The 16,246-nt window shown below is 49.5% G+C and overlaps 1 protein-coding gene across 1 annotated transcript in view; it reads left to right on the top strand.

The window, feature by feature from the left end:
* Positions 1-16,246, top strand: part of CPA6 (carboxypeptidase A6) — a 400,270-nt gene that overhangs the window by 289,442 nt on the left and 94,582 nt on the right. Inside the window, exon 3 of the mRNA XM_073679426.1 lies at positions 549-673. Coding sequence (XP_073535527.1) covers positions 549-673 — 125 coding nt within the window. The remainder of the gene's footprint in view (positions 1-548; positions 674-16,246) is intronic.

A 16,246-nucleotide genomic window follows, 5' to 3' on the forward strand; every position in this document is an offset into this window, starting at 1 on the left:
TTAATTTTGTTGCCCCAGCACTTTGACTGACAGTCAGGTTTGCAGTGCATCAGTGTAGAGCCGGCTGTGAGTCAAATTGCCGGCAGCCGCTGCTCTCAGTGCTATTGTGACTGTAGCTGCTCCGGGCATGCCTGTATGACTGAAATCCAGAGGAGGAATAAAGTTAATTTTCAGTCCAGCAGTCAGGCACCTTCCTAACCATATTAACCTGCAGATTAACCCTACATCTGCAGGTACCAGTAAGTAGGGTTATGGCGTTATCCGACCTGACATAAAATAAATTGATATTTAAAGTGAAGAGACCCCAGAGCATAATAAAAAAACCATTCAATTTACAGTGATTTTCTTGGCCGCAAAACAATTTTGGGAAAAAAAATCGGCAAATGATCAGCTCAACACTAATTAATGGGTAATAAGGACAAATTTTTTCGTATCACTTTAAGACATTTCACTTTTCTGAGTTAAAAGTGGTGTTTGTCCCCAGTGTGTGTCTGTGTCATTGTGTGCGATACATGAATGTGATTGACAGGTTAGTTTTTACACTGCAGGTGGATCTGTGGCAGCCCAGCAGTTTCAGCAACATCCTAAATAACACCATCACTGATGTTCACATTTCTAATAGCAGTTCTGAGGCTTTGCTGACATACCTGAGACAAACCCATGTGCAGCACAGGTAAGGGCATGTGCAAAACTAATAGATAATTCATGTGTTATTTTCAAGAAAAAAAGGCAGCTCTTTCTTCTCCATTACACTGCCGCTTTACTCATGTATGTATCAATATTTTATAACAAAAAAACATATACACATCTGGTGCATTTTACCAATCATTTTCTAGACACTAATTAATACTGTTGATTGAAGCATAAAGTAAGTCTAAAACATAATAAATGTGGTGCATGCAATATATCGCATTTTTTTTGTCTATATCTACTAAACAGTAGTTTACAGCACAGAAATTAAAGGGGTTATCCGGTGAAAACAAAAAATAAGCGATAACTTGTTGAACTTATTTAACGTTGGGACACTTTTATCCCCATTAGAATGGATCGGTATTGCACATGCTGGACCTGTGCTCCATTCAATCCCTTTGAGGCTGTTAAAGGGAATCTGTCAGCAGGTTTTTGCTGTGTAATCTGAAGACAGCAGGAGATACTGAAACACAGAATTCAGGGATGTGTCACTTGTCAAAATGCATGCTGATGTTTACTAACTGTGAAGGATTTATCACTGAGAGATTAACATTGCTGAATTAGTCTGGCAACTAAGCACCTCACTGTCTATGGACTTTGTACATGGAAAGCCTGTTGTGGGCGGGGTTAGCTTCCTCAGCTCTACTTCATTCTTCATCTAAAAGCTCTGATTGTGTGAGTGTAAGGGGGATGGACGCCACCACTGCTTTAAGAAGGACTTTTCCCTGTTATTATTCCCACGTGCAGCAGTAGTTGTCCCTGTGTGAGTGTAATGTCTAATGTAATGTTGATGCTTTTATGTGTTCTCCCTGTATTGTACAGTGCAGTAGTTGCCTAGTTACAGCAGCATGTCAGAGCTGGCCAGGGGGAGGAGCGTAGCAGGGAAGAGCAGAGGCAGTGAGCTTAGAAACAGGAGACAGGAAGTCAAGGGGCAGTGTCCGGGCAGCCATGCCCAGGACAAGGTGTCAGAGAAGAGCTCCAGAGAAAGGGAGCTTGTGTGAAGACTGGGGTGTCCCCGCAAAGAAGGAGTCCAGGCAGTGGGGGCCGTAAACCCACGAGTGAGGACCTGCTCGTGACAGGTCGGGACCGAGGACAGGTCAAAGCAGTGGGGCTGTAAGCCCATGAGTAAGGACCAGTGATGGTGTAAATGCACTCAGAGAAGAGGCCAGTACACGAGACATCAAGGGTCCATGTGAGTACCAGAGAGTCCTTCAGCCAGAGACCTGAGCCAGGGTTAGAAGGTGCGCGGATCCGAGGACAGAGACTAGGCACTAAGCAGAGTCCGGCAGCCATAGACCCAGGCCAGGGTTAGAAGGTGCGCGGATCTGAGGACAGAGACTAGGCACTAAGCAGAGTCCGGCAGCCATAGACCCAGGTCAGGGTTAGAAGGTGCGCGGGAGAGAGAGAGAGTGCCAACAGCCCTCAGCAGGAGCTGAGGACCGAACAGAGGCTGTGGAAAAGGGATGTACATATATATATCTATATCCGAGTAGCACAGCGAGAGAGAACAGGGACTGTGGAAAAGGGATAGGAGCCTTATCCGAGTAGCACAGCTTCTCTAGGACAAGCGGCAACTCGGACAGAGGGTGTGCTGAAGGTGAAAGTCTGCCTGCTGTGATAAACTGAGTCGGAAGGTAGAGAAACGGCTTATTGTCCCTGCATAAGACCCGGGCCTGACAATATCTGCTGCACCTGCCTGTACACTGCAATCTGTCAGTAAAGTTGGTTTTATTTAAAAGCAATGACTCTAACCGTTTATTCATGTCAGGGGCGGACACAGACTGTAGTGGGCCCCTGTGCAAGAAATTTTTGGGGGCCCCCCCTGCCCTTCATAAGGCAACAAAGTTATGTAAACATAACCCCCCCATGTGCAGCCCTCATCCCCCCCATATGCAGCTCTCATCCCATGTGCAGCTCACCCCCCCGTGCATCTCTCATCCCCCCCGTGCATCTCTCATCCCCCCCGTGCATCTCTCATCCCCCCCATGTGCATCTCTCATCCCTCCCATGTGCATCTCTCATCCCTCCCATGTGCATCTCTCATCCCCCCCCTGCATCTCTTGCCCCCCCGTGCATCTCTCATCCCCCCGTGCATCTCTCATCCCCCCCGTGCATCTCTCATCCCCCCGTGCATCTCTCATCCCCCCCGTGCATCTCTCATCCCTCCCATGTGCATCTCTCATCCCTCCCATGTGCATCTCTCACCCCCCCGTGCATCTCTCACCCCCCCGTGCATCTCTCATCCCCCCCGTGCATCTCTCATCCCCCCATGTGCATCTCTCATCCCTCCCATGTGCATCTCACATCCCTCCCATGTGCATCTCTCACCCCCCCGTGCATCTCTCATCCCCCCCGTGCATCTCTCATCCCCCCCATGTGCATCTCTCATCCCCCCCATGTGCATCTCTCACCCCCCCATGTGCATCTCTCACCCCCCCATGTGCATCTCTCATCCCCCCCATGTGCATCTCTCATCCCCCCCCATGTGCATCTCTGATTCCCCCCACTCCTGATTAATTAATTGTATTTAAAAAAAATAAAACTTGTTATACTTACCCCCATGCGATCCCTGCAGAATCCTGGCGCTCGTCCACGTCGCTGCCACCAGGTTCTCCTGACGTTCGGCCATGTGACGGCGCCACATACATAGCCATCAGCTTTTGTTTTGGCCAAAAGATTTTTAAAGCCGCCACCACGATAAGGTAGACTCTTCTGGCCGGGCCCTACTCTAAGCTATTAAAATTTTCTTAAAATATCCAATACTCTTTTTAGATATATTTTTATTTAGTTTTCTTTAAGGGAATGTGTCATATACATTTTTTTTTTAAATGACCAATAATACCACATACAGGGAATACCGCCACACCATGACCAGACCACATATTACCACAACATAGTGGCCGAATAATACCACACAGAAGGGAGAAAAACTGCCACACCATGACCAGACCACATATTACCACCACATTACTAATATTACCACCACATTACTAATATTACCATAAGTGTCATTATACACGGGAGCTCTATACATGGTATGTATAATGTAAGTGTCCAGGTAATCTAGTGATCACCAGTGACATTATACACAGGAGCTCTGTATATAGTGTCAGTGTACAGGTAATACAGTGATCACCAGTGACATTATACACAGGAGCTCTGTATATAGTGTACAGGTAATACAGTGATCACCAGTGACATTATACACAGGAGCCCGGTACATAGTATATAGTGTAAGTGTACATGTAATACACTGACTCACTGGTGACGTCTCTAGGTGAAGTCCTTCAGCTACGCTTTTCTCCTTCATTCAGCACAGACCGCCATCACGTCTTCCAGCCAGGACTTGTCTCTGCATAAAATAACACAGTTATCTAGAGCACATTCCCCAACTTCTACATTACGCAGCTGAATACAGACGTGCATCCACCATCAATATATGGTTAGTTATTATGCCACCTACCATTCCAAATATAAATTGTAATCCACCACGGTGCCCCCATTAACTGTAAATAGGCACTTAATATATAATTTAATTAGAACCTCTACTCTTTCCGCCAATTTGTTACCAGTTACACTCCTGCATCCGCAACGCCCCCTACTCTATGCTTCCTGCTCCCCGCATTCATTATTTACATGCACCCCCTGCCCCAATTCATTATATCATGTCCGTGCTCTCCCCACCCCATCATCATTTACTCTCCCCCACCCCACATTCATTATGTGCAGCTCATTATCCCCCTACTCCCAATTCCCCCATGTGCAGCTCATTTTCTCCCAATTCCCCCATGTGCAGCTCTCATCCCCCCCATGTGCAGCTTTCAAACCCCCCCCATGTGCAGCTCTCAAACCCCCCCATGTGCAGCTCTCAAACCCCCCCATGTGCACATCTCTCACCACCCCCCCATGTGCACATCTCTCATCCCCCTCCCCCACATGTGCCCCTCTCTCATCCCCCCCATGTGCATCTCTCATCCCCCCACATGTGCGGCTCTCACCACCTACCCATGTGCACCTCTCTCACCCCCCCATGTGCACATCTCTCACCCCCCCATGTGCACCTCTCTCATCCCCCTCCCCCACATGTGCACCTCTCTCATCCCCCTCCCCCACATGTGCACTTCTCTCATCCCCCTCCCCCACATGTGCACCTCTCTCATCCCCCCCACATGTGCATCTCTCATCTCCCCCCCCACATGTGCATCTCTTATCTCCCCCCCCCACATGTGCATCTCTCATCCCGCCCCACATGTGCATCTCTCATCCTCCCCCCACATGTGCATCTCCCATTCCCCCCCCCACATGTGCATCTCCCATTCCCCCCCCCACATGTGCATCTCCCATTCCCCCCCCCACATGTGCATCTCCCATTCCCCCCCCCACATGTGCATCTCCCATTCCCCCCACCCCCCCACATGTGCATCTCCCATTCCCCCCACTCCTAGTTAATTGTATTTAAAAAAAAATAAAACTTGTTATACTTACCCCCATGCGATCCCTGCAGAATCCTGGCACTCGTCCAAATCGCTGACACCAGGTTCTCCTGACTTCCGGCCATGTGACGGCGCCGTCACATGACCGGAAGTCAGGGGAATCATGAAGGCGCTGCCACGGCAGCGCAGCGCAGCGCTGAGATGTCCCGGACCCGGCGCTTAGCATGGGGCCGGAGGCCCCATCAGGCGAGAGATGCACAAGAGGGGGGCCCCCAACGGGGCTCCGAGGGGGCCCCTACCGGCCGGGCCCCATACTGGAGTCAGAGCAGTCATGCCCTGATGGCGGCCGTGCTGGAGGCTGGAGGGGCCCCCTCTCCCTCGGGGCCCCCGTTCAATGAACCGGCTGCACGGGCGGTAGTTCCGCCCCTGATTCATGTGCAAGGTGCCGGGGTGCTCGCTGAAGGTTGCTCAGTAGACTTGCCCACGACTACCACCCTGTGCCACCTCGTTACATAAGAATGTCTGAACCCAGTAAACTAAGTGATACATCGTTGGATTCAGCTTCTCTCTGCCTACATCCTGCTCCTCTCAGATGAGGTAGCAAAAACCTGCTGACTGATTCCCTTTAAGCGCTACGCTCTGCTTCTTCCGGTAGTCCCAAAAGCATTAATGGAGTCGCGGTCATGCATACAGCTTGTCACTCCAGGCATAAAAGGTTCCCATCATGGCTAAAAATTCCCCGTTCTGCCAATTGGTGCAGGTCTGACTGGTCAGCCACTGATCAGAAAGTTATCACCTATCCTACTTTATTTTCACTGGCCAAACAATTTAAGTATTCTTATATTTTGAGCAGTAAATGACAAAATAATTCTATAAATTAAAAGATTGTAAACAAAAAATAAATGTTTGTTCTGTTTATGCACACGTTTTTCCTTCCAGGAAGATTTACTGCTTATATTGTTCAGCACTCTTCCTGAGATACAGACTGAATTAACAGTGACAAAATTGATCAATTGTCCCCGAATGTGCAGCTTTTTTCACTGAGTAATTAAACAAAGAACATACCTGAATTAGAAAGCAGCATGTTAGGAAGACTGAGCAAATAAATCAATATCTTTTAAGCGTTTGTGTACTATATGTTCTGCTGAGTAGAATAGATTCTTCCATTTATTATAAAACTGATGTAACTTTACATTGTCATCCATATTATGGGAGACAATTGTAAAGTGAGTTTACTTATTGGATCTTTTATGATACCTTTCAGATTAATCAGCACATGTTTGTAGATCAATTAGAAATAGTGGAGCCCAGGACATAGAGACCATTGAGGTCATAGATGGCATATAGCTTCTATAAGGCCTCTACAGGGTAAAGGGAACACATTAGTTTCTGCATTCTTATGGGTGGTATGAACAATATCTCTGACTTCAACACCCAGTGGCGTAACTAGAGTCCGATGGGCATCGGTGGAAAATTTGGACCTGGGCTCCCACCTCCGTGTTGGTCAAATGTGTGGGTCTTTGTAGCATTCTAGATCCTATAAAGACATATGTGTTCACCCTCCATGTAATAATGTCCCCATCCTGGCTCCTTCTTGTAATAATGTCTCGTCCTGGCCCCTTCTTGTAATAATGTCCCCCATGCTCATTACTTTCTGTAATAATGTCCCCTGTCCTGGCCCCTTCCTGTAATAATTCCCCCCATCCTCGACCACTTTCTGTAATAATGTACTTTTTGTAGTAATGTACCCAGTCCTGGCCAAATCCTGTAATAATGTCCTTCATCCTGGGCCTCTTCTTGGCATAATACCCCCATCCTAGGCTCCTTCCTGGTATAATGTCCCCCATCCTAAGCCCCTTCCAGTTATAATGTTCCCCATTCTGGGCCCCTTTCTGGTATAATGTCCCCAGTCCTGGGCCTCTTACTGTAATAATGTCCCCAATCTTGGCATGGGAGGATGAAGAGGAGGAGGAGGTGTTGGAGCTGTAGAATGTGGGGGAAATCCTGATTGACCCAGGGCCCGCAATCCTCGGTGTCGGAAGGATGTGTTCCGTCTTAAGGTCCGACTGGGTCCCTGCTTCCACTATATTAACCCAGTGTGCCGTCAGCGAGATGTACCATCCCTGCCTACAAGCACTTGTCCACATGTCCGTGGTTAGGTGGACTTTCCCAGTAACTGCATTGTTGAGGGCACAGCTAATGTTGTGGGACACATACTTGTGTAATCCGGGAGAAATAGTGGCGGCTGAGGACCGAGTACCGAGGGACGGCCGCCACCATCAGGTGGCGGAAAGCTTCTGTCTCCACAAACCTAAAAGGCAACATTTCGAGCTCAAGCATTCGCGAAATGTGTGAATTTCGTAGTGTGGCCCGTCGGGCGTAAGCTGCATATTTGCGTTCCAAGTACTGGGGTAGGGACAACTGAACGCTGCGTTGAGACAAGGACGTGGACTTGCTTGCTGATGGTGCTAGTTGAGAGTGTGCAATGACAAGTTTCGAGGCGGGAGGCATTTTCGCATGCGCCATGGACAGGGGATTGTCGTGCACGCACAACACCGGACGAAGCAGTGGTGTCACCCGCAGACACTTTCTGGACCCTGGGGTTCAGCCCACTTTTTCCAACCAGCATTTCGACACTGCTCTGTGTTCAATAGTGGTATTCTGCGGTCCCCTAGTCATTGGGACAGGAAGGTCGAACAACAAGATATGGGTGTTTGTTGTGGCATGATTTCAGCTTGCCCATGGCCACGGCCTCGGCCTCTGCATGCACCATCACCATCCTGTCCACTTCCCCGTTCTTTGCCAAGCACCTTGCCCATTTTAAATGGAGGACAATATTTTCCACGTTTAAAGTAAATGTCCTTAGCAAATCTCTGCTTACTCAGGCCTGTGTGGCACACAGGCTGGGGTAGCGTCCTGGCTTGGTCTGAAGACAAACATACACCGGAGGCCCTCTCCCTCCAAACACACAGACCATGTGCCAAACAACAGTCTTCATTATATAGGCTGTTAACCACACCCAGAGGAGACTCGCCCAACTCTCAAACTACCCGTAACCCGGTCCCAGGTGAAACCTCTTAGTGCTTATGTGCACTAGAGAAACACTCCGGATTACATCACAGAGACCATCCATCTCTGTGACACATTCCTATCGACTATGCGACCAGTAGCCACCTTACATACCTCCCCCCTCTGCCTAAAGCCGTGGGACTTGGCACTTTCTACTACTAGACAGGGTATTCTCGATAGGGCATCGGCATTACCATGTAGCTTCCCTGCTTTATGCTCTAAATGGAAGTTGAAATATTGTAGGGCTAAGAACCAGTGGGTGACCCTAGCATTTTTACCCTTTATTTCCCTCAACCATCTGAGTGGGGCATGGTCAGATACCAATATAAACTTACGACCTACCAGATAGTACCGTAATGTGTCCACCACCCACTTTATGGCCAAGCACTCCTTCTCTATGACTGAATAATTCCTCTCACATGAGGACAGCTTCCTACTCAGGTAGAGAACAAGGTGCTCCTCCCAGTGCATCTCCTGGGAAAGGAATGCTCTTAACCCGATCTGAGGTGTCCATTTGGAGTATAAACTCTTTCTTAAAGTCAGGGGCCACCAGGACCGGTTGCTTATACAGAGCCCCTTTCATTTTTTGAAAGACCGTCTCTGCCTCTTCAGACCATTTGGCCATTGCCGATTTCATCCCCTTAATGAGGTCAGTCAGGGGTGCAGCCATCATTGCGAAGTTTGGGATGAACTTCCTGTAGTATGCCACGATCCCCAGGAACAATCAATGAATATGAATAGCGGTACCAGAGCGCCAATAACAGGGCAAAAATATTAAAAGGACTGATTTATTAATATACACACAACGCGTTTCGGTGGACAGAGCCACCTTCAATCTCCCAGATTGAACTGCCTTACTCTGGCTGACCGGTTGTAGACCCTGGCCTGAGCTTTTTGTGCCTGGAGGAGTTGTCCTTTTATGATGGGCATCATCTTCGCAATCCTCTGCTGCATCAGTGCCACGTGCTCGATGATGCTTCTGTGGGGCGTGACATCGGCTTCCCAAGTTTCCTTGGCTTTATCCAGGAGACCTCACGGATGGATGTCAGCCATACAAAAGATCGAATGGCGAGAACCCCGTAGAGGCCTGTGGAACCTCTCGGATGGAGAACAACAGATATGGGAGGAGACAGTCCCAGTCTCTACCGTCCTTTTCTATGGCCTTGTTCAGCATACTCTATAGCCTTTTATTAAACCTTTCCACAAGGCCATCTGTCTGAGGACAGTACACTGAAGTCATCAGTTGGGAGATTTTCAAGACCTTGATTACTCCCTCATCACTTTATTCAAAAAAGGTGTTCCCTGGTCGGTCAGGATCTCCCTTGGTAAACCTGTCCGGGAAAAACCGTGGACCAATTTGCGGGCTATACTCTTTCTGGAGGAGTTTCTCAGGGGAATTGCATCCGGATAGCATGAGGCATAGTCCAGGATGACCAAGATACAGGTGCTTCTCACAGAATTAGAATATCCTCAAAAATTAAATTTATTTCAGTTCTTCAATACAAAAAGTGAAACTCATATATTATATAAAGTCATTACAAACAGAGTGATCTATTTCAAGTGTTTATTTCTGTTAATGTTGATGATTATGGATTACAGCCAATGAAAACACAAAAGTCATTATCTCAGTAAATTACTGCATCAATGAGGCGTGGCATGGAGGCGATCAGCCTGTGGCACTGCTGAGGTGTTATGGAAGCCCAGATTGCTTTGATAGCAGCCTTTAACTCGTCTGCATTGTTGGGCATGGTGTCTCTCATTTTCCTCTTGACAATTCCCCATAGATTCTCTATGGGGTTAAAGTCAGGCAGGTTTGCTGGCCAATCAAGCACAGTGATACTGTTGTTTTTAAACCAGGTATTGGTACTTTTGGCAGTGTGGACAGGTGCCAAGTCCTGCTGGAGAATTAAATTTCCATCTCCAAAAAGCTTGTCGGCAGAGGGAAGCATGAAGTGCTCTAAAATTTCATGGTAGATGGCTGCGCTGACTCTGGTCTTGATAAAATACAGTGGACCTACACCAGTAGATGGCATGGCTCCCCAAACCATCACTGCTTGTGGAAACTTCACACTAGACCTCAAGCAGCTTGGATTGTGTGCCTCCTTACTCTTCCTCCGGACTCTGGGACCTTGATTTCCAAAAGAAATGCAAAATTTACTTTAATCTGAAAACAACACCTTGGACCACTGAGCAACTGTCTAGGTCTTTTTCATCTTGGCCCAGGTAAGACGCTTCTGGTGTTGTCTATTGGCCATGAGTGGCTTGACACAAGAAATGCGACACTTGTAGCCCATGTCCTGGATACGTCTGTGTGTGGTGGCTCTTGAAGCTATGACTCCAGCAGCAGGTGCTTGTGCACCTTTTTCTTCCACACTTTTTCCTTCCACTCAACTTTCCATTAATATTCTTGGCTACAGCACTCTGTGAACAGCCAACTTCATTAGCAATGATGTTTTGTGGCTTACCCTCCATGTGGAGTGTGTCAATGACTGCCTTCTGGACATCTGTCAAGTCAGCAGTCTTCCCCATGATTGTGGAGTCTACTGAAACAGTAAGGGACCTTTTTAAACACTTAGGAAGCCTTTGCAGGGGTTTTTTTTTAATTATTCTAATTTACTTAGATAATGACTTTTGTGTTTTCATTGGCTGTAATCCATAATCATCAACATTAACAGATATAAACACTTGAAATAGATCACTTTGTAATGACGCTATATAATATATGAGTTTCACTTTTTGTATTGAAGAACTGAAATAAATAACATTTTTGAGGATATTCTAATTTTGTGAGAAGTACCTGTATAATGATGCCCACAAGTAGATTTAACCAGGGGACCGACCAAGTCCATGGCAATTCTCTCGAATGGTACTTCAATAATGGGCAATGGCATGAGGGGACGTCGAAAGTGAGAGGTGGGGGCGGTTAACTGGCAAAAAGTGCAGGACCTGCAATACTTTAATATTTCCCAGTGACACCCAGGACAATAGAACCTCTGCATAATCTGTCCCTGCGTTTTTTCCACCCTTAGATGTCCCCCCAAGATATGCGAATGGGCCATGTCCAACACCTTCCGTCTATAGGGACCCGGTACTATTAAGTGTTCCACCAGCTCTTCCCTCACTTTTGTGACCCGGTACAACAATTCCCCACTTATCATAAAATAGGGAAATCTTGTGTCAGCCCCTGGCTCCTGTGCCACCTCATTTATGACCGTGACATTATTGAAGGCTTCCTTCAGAGTTAGATCCCTATGTTGGGCAGACTCAAAATTCTCGTTGGTCACCCCTAACTCTGAAATGTCAGACTCAGGGGACCCTAGCTCCTCAGCCCCCACAAGGACACAAAAGGGAAACCTGTCTGACTCTGGGTGTGGTGATACCTCTTCAGGGTTACCTGGTTTCTTAACCGTGCCAACGCACCCTGAACCTTTCCCCCACAGATCCCAAAATAAACAAAAGTCCCAGCCTATAATGATAGGGTGCAACAAGTCCTGAACGACGCTGACCTCGTGAGACTTAGTACCGTGGGCCATTTCAACATCCACTCTGTCCATAGGATAGTGACTCGCCCCCTGGGCCGTGGGGCACTCGGATCCGGGCAGTAGGGGAACGATGGGAGTAGTAGTGGCAACCCGGTTCCATGGCTCAGGGTGGTCAGGCCAGTGGTAGTCCGTTATGCGCTGATGATTATGTCCGACTACGCCACCCGTGGATTGCGGTTATTAGGAACCGCCACTGCATGCAGACCGCTGAGGCTGATGAGGTGTGCAGCTAGGGTAGTGTGACTCCCCACGGGAACAGTGCGGCCCCAGGGAAGTATAATGGATGGTGGGAGTGATGGTAGTGAGAGTCCCAGTGCTGATAGTTCTGGAGGAGCAAGGAGCACACAGACAACAGGTTGCAGTCCAGGGTCTTTACTAGAACAGGTAAATTGACCCACAAACAGTCCCGGCTAGGAGGGGACCTGGATGTCTGAGAGCAATGGGGAAATTGGCCCTGGTCAGGGTGAGGGTGTAGGCCTACCGTGCTTTCTGTGCTCCTTCTGGCTATCTCCTCCTTATAGGGTAACAGCCCACGTTTCCGAGCTTTCCGTGTACTCTCGCCTGTATGGCCTGCGACGTGGGTTCCTTTCTGCTCCCAGCCTGGTACGGCTGTGCTGGTCCCTTCTGTTGTGGCAGAGCCTCCAGGCTTCTTAGGCCAAGAAACGTACAGTCCCCTGCGGACTGGTTATCTGCTGTAGGATGTGGAATCCTCCCAGCCTCAGACACCAAAGTCTGGTAAATTAAGTCCTCTATCTGCCAAGACAGGCTCACTTCGCCTCTTGTCTCTGGCTTGTGGCTCTCCTCCTGCCACACTTCCTCTTAGGTGCAATACAACTTTCTGTCCCTGCTCTGCTCCGGGACACGTCTCAGTGCTGACACAGGCCATCCAGTTCTCTCTAACCCTGCCCCCAGCACCAGCTTTTATAGGGGCAGCCTAGCTCCCCCTACTGGCCTGAGACAGGAGTTACTGCATGCTAATGTTCCCCTGACTAGAGAACCTCCCCCTTGCTCTCAGACACAGCTTTAATATACTTGTGGCATCCAGGCCAGGGTGACACATTCCCCCCTAGTAAAATTTAGTATTCCGGGACTAAACAATAAACAAAGACAATATGCATAACCATAAAACATTAACAGACAGACGACGCACAGCTTGAGTTCTTAAGGTCACAGTGTGGTCTGTGACCGGGTGTCCATATCACCAATACAACGGGGAGCCTTAACCAGGTGGGGGTCTGTCCTACCCCAAGTCCTTTACAGTCTTAGTTCATTCCTTGGTTAGGCTCCGAACGCAGTCCATACAAGATCCCGGTTATAAAAAGTCCATAACCTTTGAGTCCTTACGGTAACTGCAAGAAACTGAAACACAGAATTACCAAACATGCATGTAACTTTGCAAACATTTCAACATTTGGCAACAGGGTTATTTACAATTTTAGTGCACTCTATATTCTCCAGCGAGCGGGTATCCGTCCCTTTGTGCTCCTGGTTGACCTCCTTAATGCACTGTCTGGTGGTGGACCGACCTGGCTTTCCCCACTAGCGTTAGGGGTACAGCTACCAGCTGGACTTACAGGCAGGGCAGGCAGCCGGGTCCTTTGGCTTACCGCAGGCATGGCAGGCTCACTGTCAGCAGAGGGTGGACACTCCTGGGCTGCTGGTACAGGCTCTTCTGCCTCTGGAACTGCTTGTTCCTCTTCACCTTCCGGCTCTGGTGTTGGTTGTTGCTGTGCCGGTTGCAGGAAGTGCAGGACGGGTACCACTATGGCATCATTTATTCGAGTCCAGGACCGAGGAAACTCTCCAAGAACGGTGCTGATCATTTCTTCCTTGTCCTCTGCGGGTTCAAGGTCACTTTGATCCTCTTCTGCACTACGGAGTTGCTCGGGGCACCTTTTGAGGTGGTCTCTGGAGACGGTACTAGTGGTTTCTCCTCCGTCCTTGGTGATCACGCACACCTTCGGGTTGTCGTGATCAGACTGCAGTACGGTGTAGGGTTCCCTTTCCCACTGGTCGTCCAACTTGTGAAGCCTTCTCTTTCGCTTCAGGACCTGCTCACTAGGTTCTAGGGGACCAGCAGGGGCGTGTTGGTTGAAGAGTCTTTCTTGCCTCTCTCTCACCTGGGCCAGGCTCTTCTCCACACTCTCCTGTACCTTCTTGTACTGCAGTTGCCTTTCCGTATCCCAGTCCACATCCGGGGAGGTGTCCTCAGGCATCAGGACTCCCATCTCCAGGTCTACGGGCAGCTTACCTGGTCTGGCTCGCATCAGGTAAGCCGGGGTGCAGTTTGTAGCATTCACCGGGATATGGTTGTATAGGTCTATCAGGTCCGGCAGTTTTTCTGGCCACAGGCTGCGTTCCTCCAGGGGCAACGTCTTCAGGAGGTCAATGACTATATTGTTCATTTTTTCACACATCACGTTGGTTTGTGGGTGGTAAGGCGTTGTCCGAATCTTCTTACAGCCATAGAGGTTGCAGAACTCTTGGAAGATTTCAGCCTCGAACGCTGGACCCTGGTCTGTCAGGACCTGTTCCGGATACCCGTGTGGACGGCAGAAGTATTGCTGGAAGGCTCTGGCCGCCGTTTGGGCTGTCAAATCTTTCACCGGGACCACCACTAGAAAACGGGAATAGTGGTCCACGATTGTCAGGGCGTAGATGTATCCTGACCGGCTTGGAGCCAATTTGACGTGGTCCAGAGCTACCAGCTCAAGAGGCTGTGTGGTGACGATGGGCCTCAAGGGTGTCTTCTGGCTGGCACGGTCCTTCCTCCTTAGGTGACAAGGGCCACAGTCTCTGCACCACTTCTCTACAGCCCCTCTCATGCCGACCCAAAAGAACCGTCCTCTTAGCAGGAACTCCAGTTTCTTCCAACCGAAGTGCCCCGCTCTGTCATGGTAAGCCCCCAGGACCATAGCTGCATCCCGCCTTGGAACCACGACTTGCCAGGTCAGCTCGTGCATCCGGTGGTTGACAATCCTTCTGCACAGCTTGCCTTCGTAGAGGAACAGCTTGCTCTTCTCTTTCCATAGCTGCTTGGCTTCCTCTGGAGCATCCGGATCCATGCGGGCGTCCTCCTGGGTCAGCAGATCTTTCACCAGGCGGATGGCAGGGTCACTATCTTGGGTCTCGGCCCAGCTGTGGTGAGGTAGGGGATTGATCATCACGGTTGTTAGATCCTCCTCCTTCACGCGGTGGGAGTATTGAGCGGCTCCATACCGGTGAAACGCGGGGAGTTCTACCTCCTCCAGCTCTTCTGGGTCTTCGTCACCTTCAGGTAAGTGAGGCATCCTCGATAGGGCGTCAGCGTTGGTATTGGTTTTGCCGGCCCGGTACTTGATCACAAAGTCATAGTTGGAGAGACGGGCCATCCACCGCTGTTCTAGGTCACCCAGTCTTGCATTGTCCAGGTGTGTCAACGGGTTGTTGTCAGTGTACACGGTGAACTTTGCGGAGGCCAGGTAATGCTTGAAGCGTTCTGTCACGACCCACACCACCGCCAAGAATTCTAGCTTGAAGGAGCTGTAATTCTTCGGGTTCCTCTCGGTGGGCCTCAGCTTCCGGCTGGCGTACGCGATCACCCTTTCTCTGCCCTGTTGGTTTTGGGACAGTACTGCTCCCAGTCCCACATTACTGGCGTCCGTGTGGAGAATAAAAGGCTGACCATAATCAGGGTAGGCCAGGATCTCATCCCCCGTGAGGGCCATCTTCAACTGGCGGAAGGACTCCTCTTCCGGTTTATCCCACTTGAAGGGCGGCTTTTGGCTCCTGGACTTAGATTGTCCGATTAGGAGGTCCTGCATAGGAGCTGCCATCCTAGTGAACCCGGGGATGAACCTTCGGTAGTAGCCTACCAATCCGAGAAACTGTCTCACCTCTTTGATGTTCGAGGGGCTTGGCCAGCTCTTGATTGCCGTGACCTTGTCAGGGTCGGGGGCCACTCCTTCCGCGCTTACCATGTGCCCTAGGTACTGGACCTTTGGTTTCAGCAGGTGACACTTCAATGGTTTCACCTTCAGGCCATAGCCTGCCAGGGCTTCGAACACCTCGGCCAGGTGCTTTAGATGGTCCTCGTAGGTTTTCGAATAGACGATCACGTCGTCCAGGTAAAGGAGGACCGTCTCGAAGTTTCGGTGCCCTAGACAGCATTCCATCAGCCGCTGGAAGGTCCCTGGTGCGTTGCAGAGCCCGAAAGGCATACAATTGAACTCGCTCAGTCCCATCGGGGTGGTGAAGGCGGTCTTCTCCTTGTCAGCCTCTGCCACAGGAACCTGCCAGTACCCGCTAGTAAGGTCCAAAGTAGAAAAGAAGTTAGCCGATTTTAGTGCGGCTAAAGACTCCTCTATCCTAGGCAGCGGATATGCGTCTTTGTGGGTGATACGGTTGATTTGTCTATAGTCCACACACATTCTCATGGTGCCGTGTTTCTTTTTTACCAGAACCAGGGGAGCTGCCCAGGGGCTACCGCTATCTCTAATGACCCCAGCTTCTTTCATTTCCCGCAGCATACCC

Source organism: Phyllobates terribilis, unplaced genomic scaffold (assembly GCF_046119375.1).
Source record: "Phyllobates terribilis strain yellow unplaced genomic scaffold, ASM4611937v1 Scaffold_4__5_contigs__length_816908805, whole genome shotgun sequence".
Lineage (NCBI taxonomy): Eukaryota > Metazoa > Chordata > Amphibia > Anura > Dendrobatidae > Phyllobates > Phyllobates terribilis.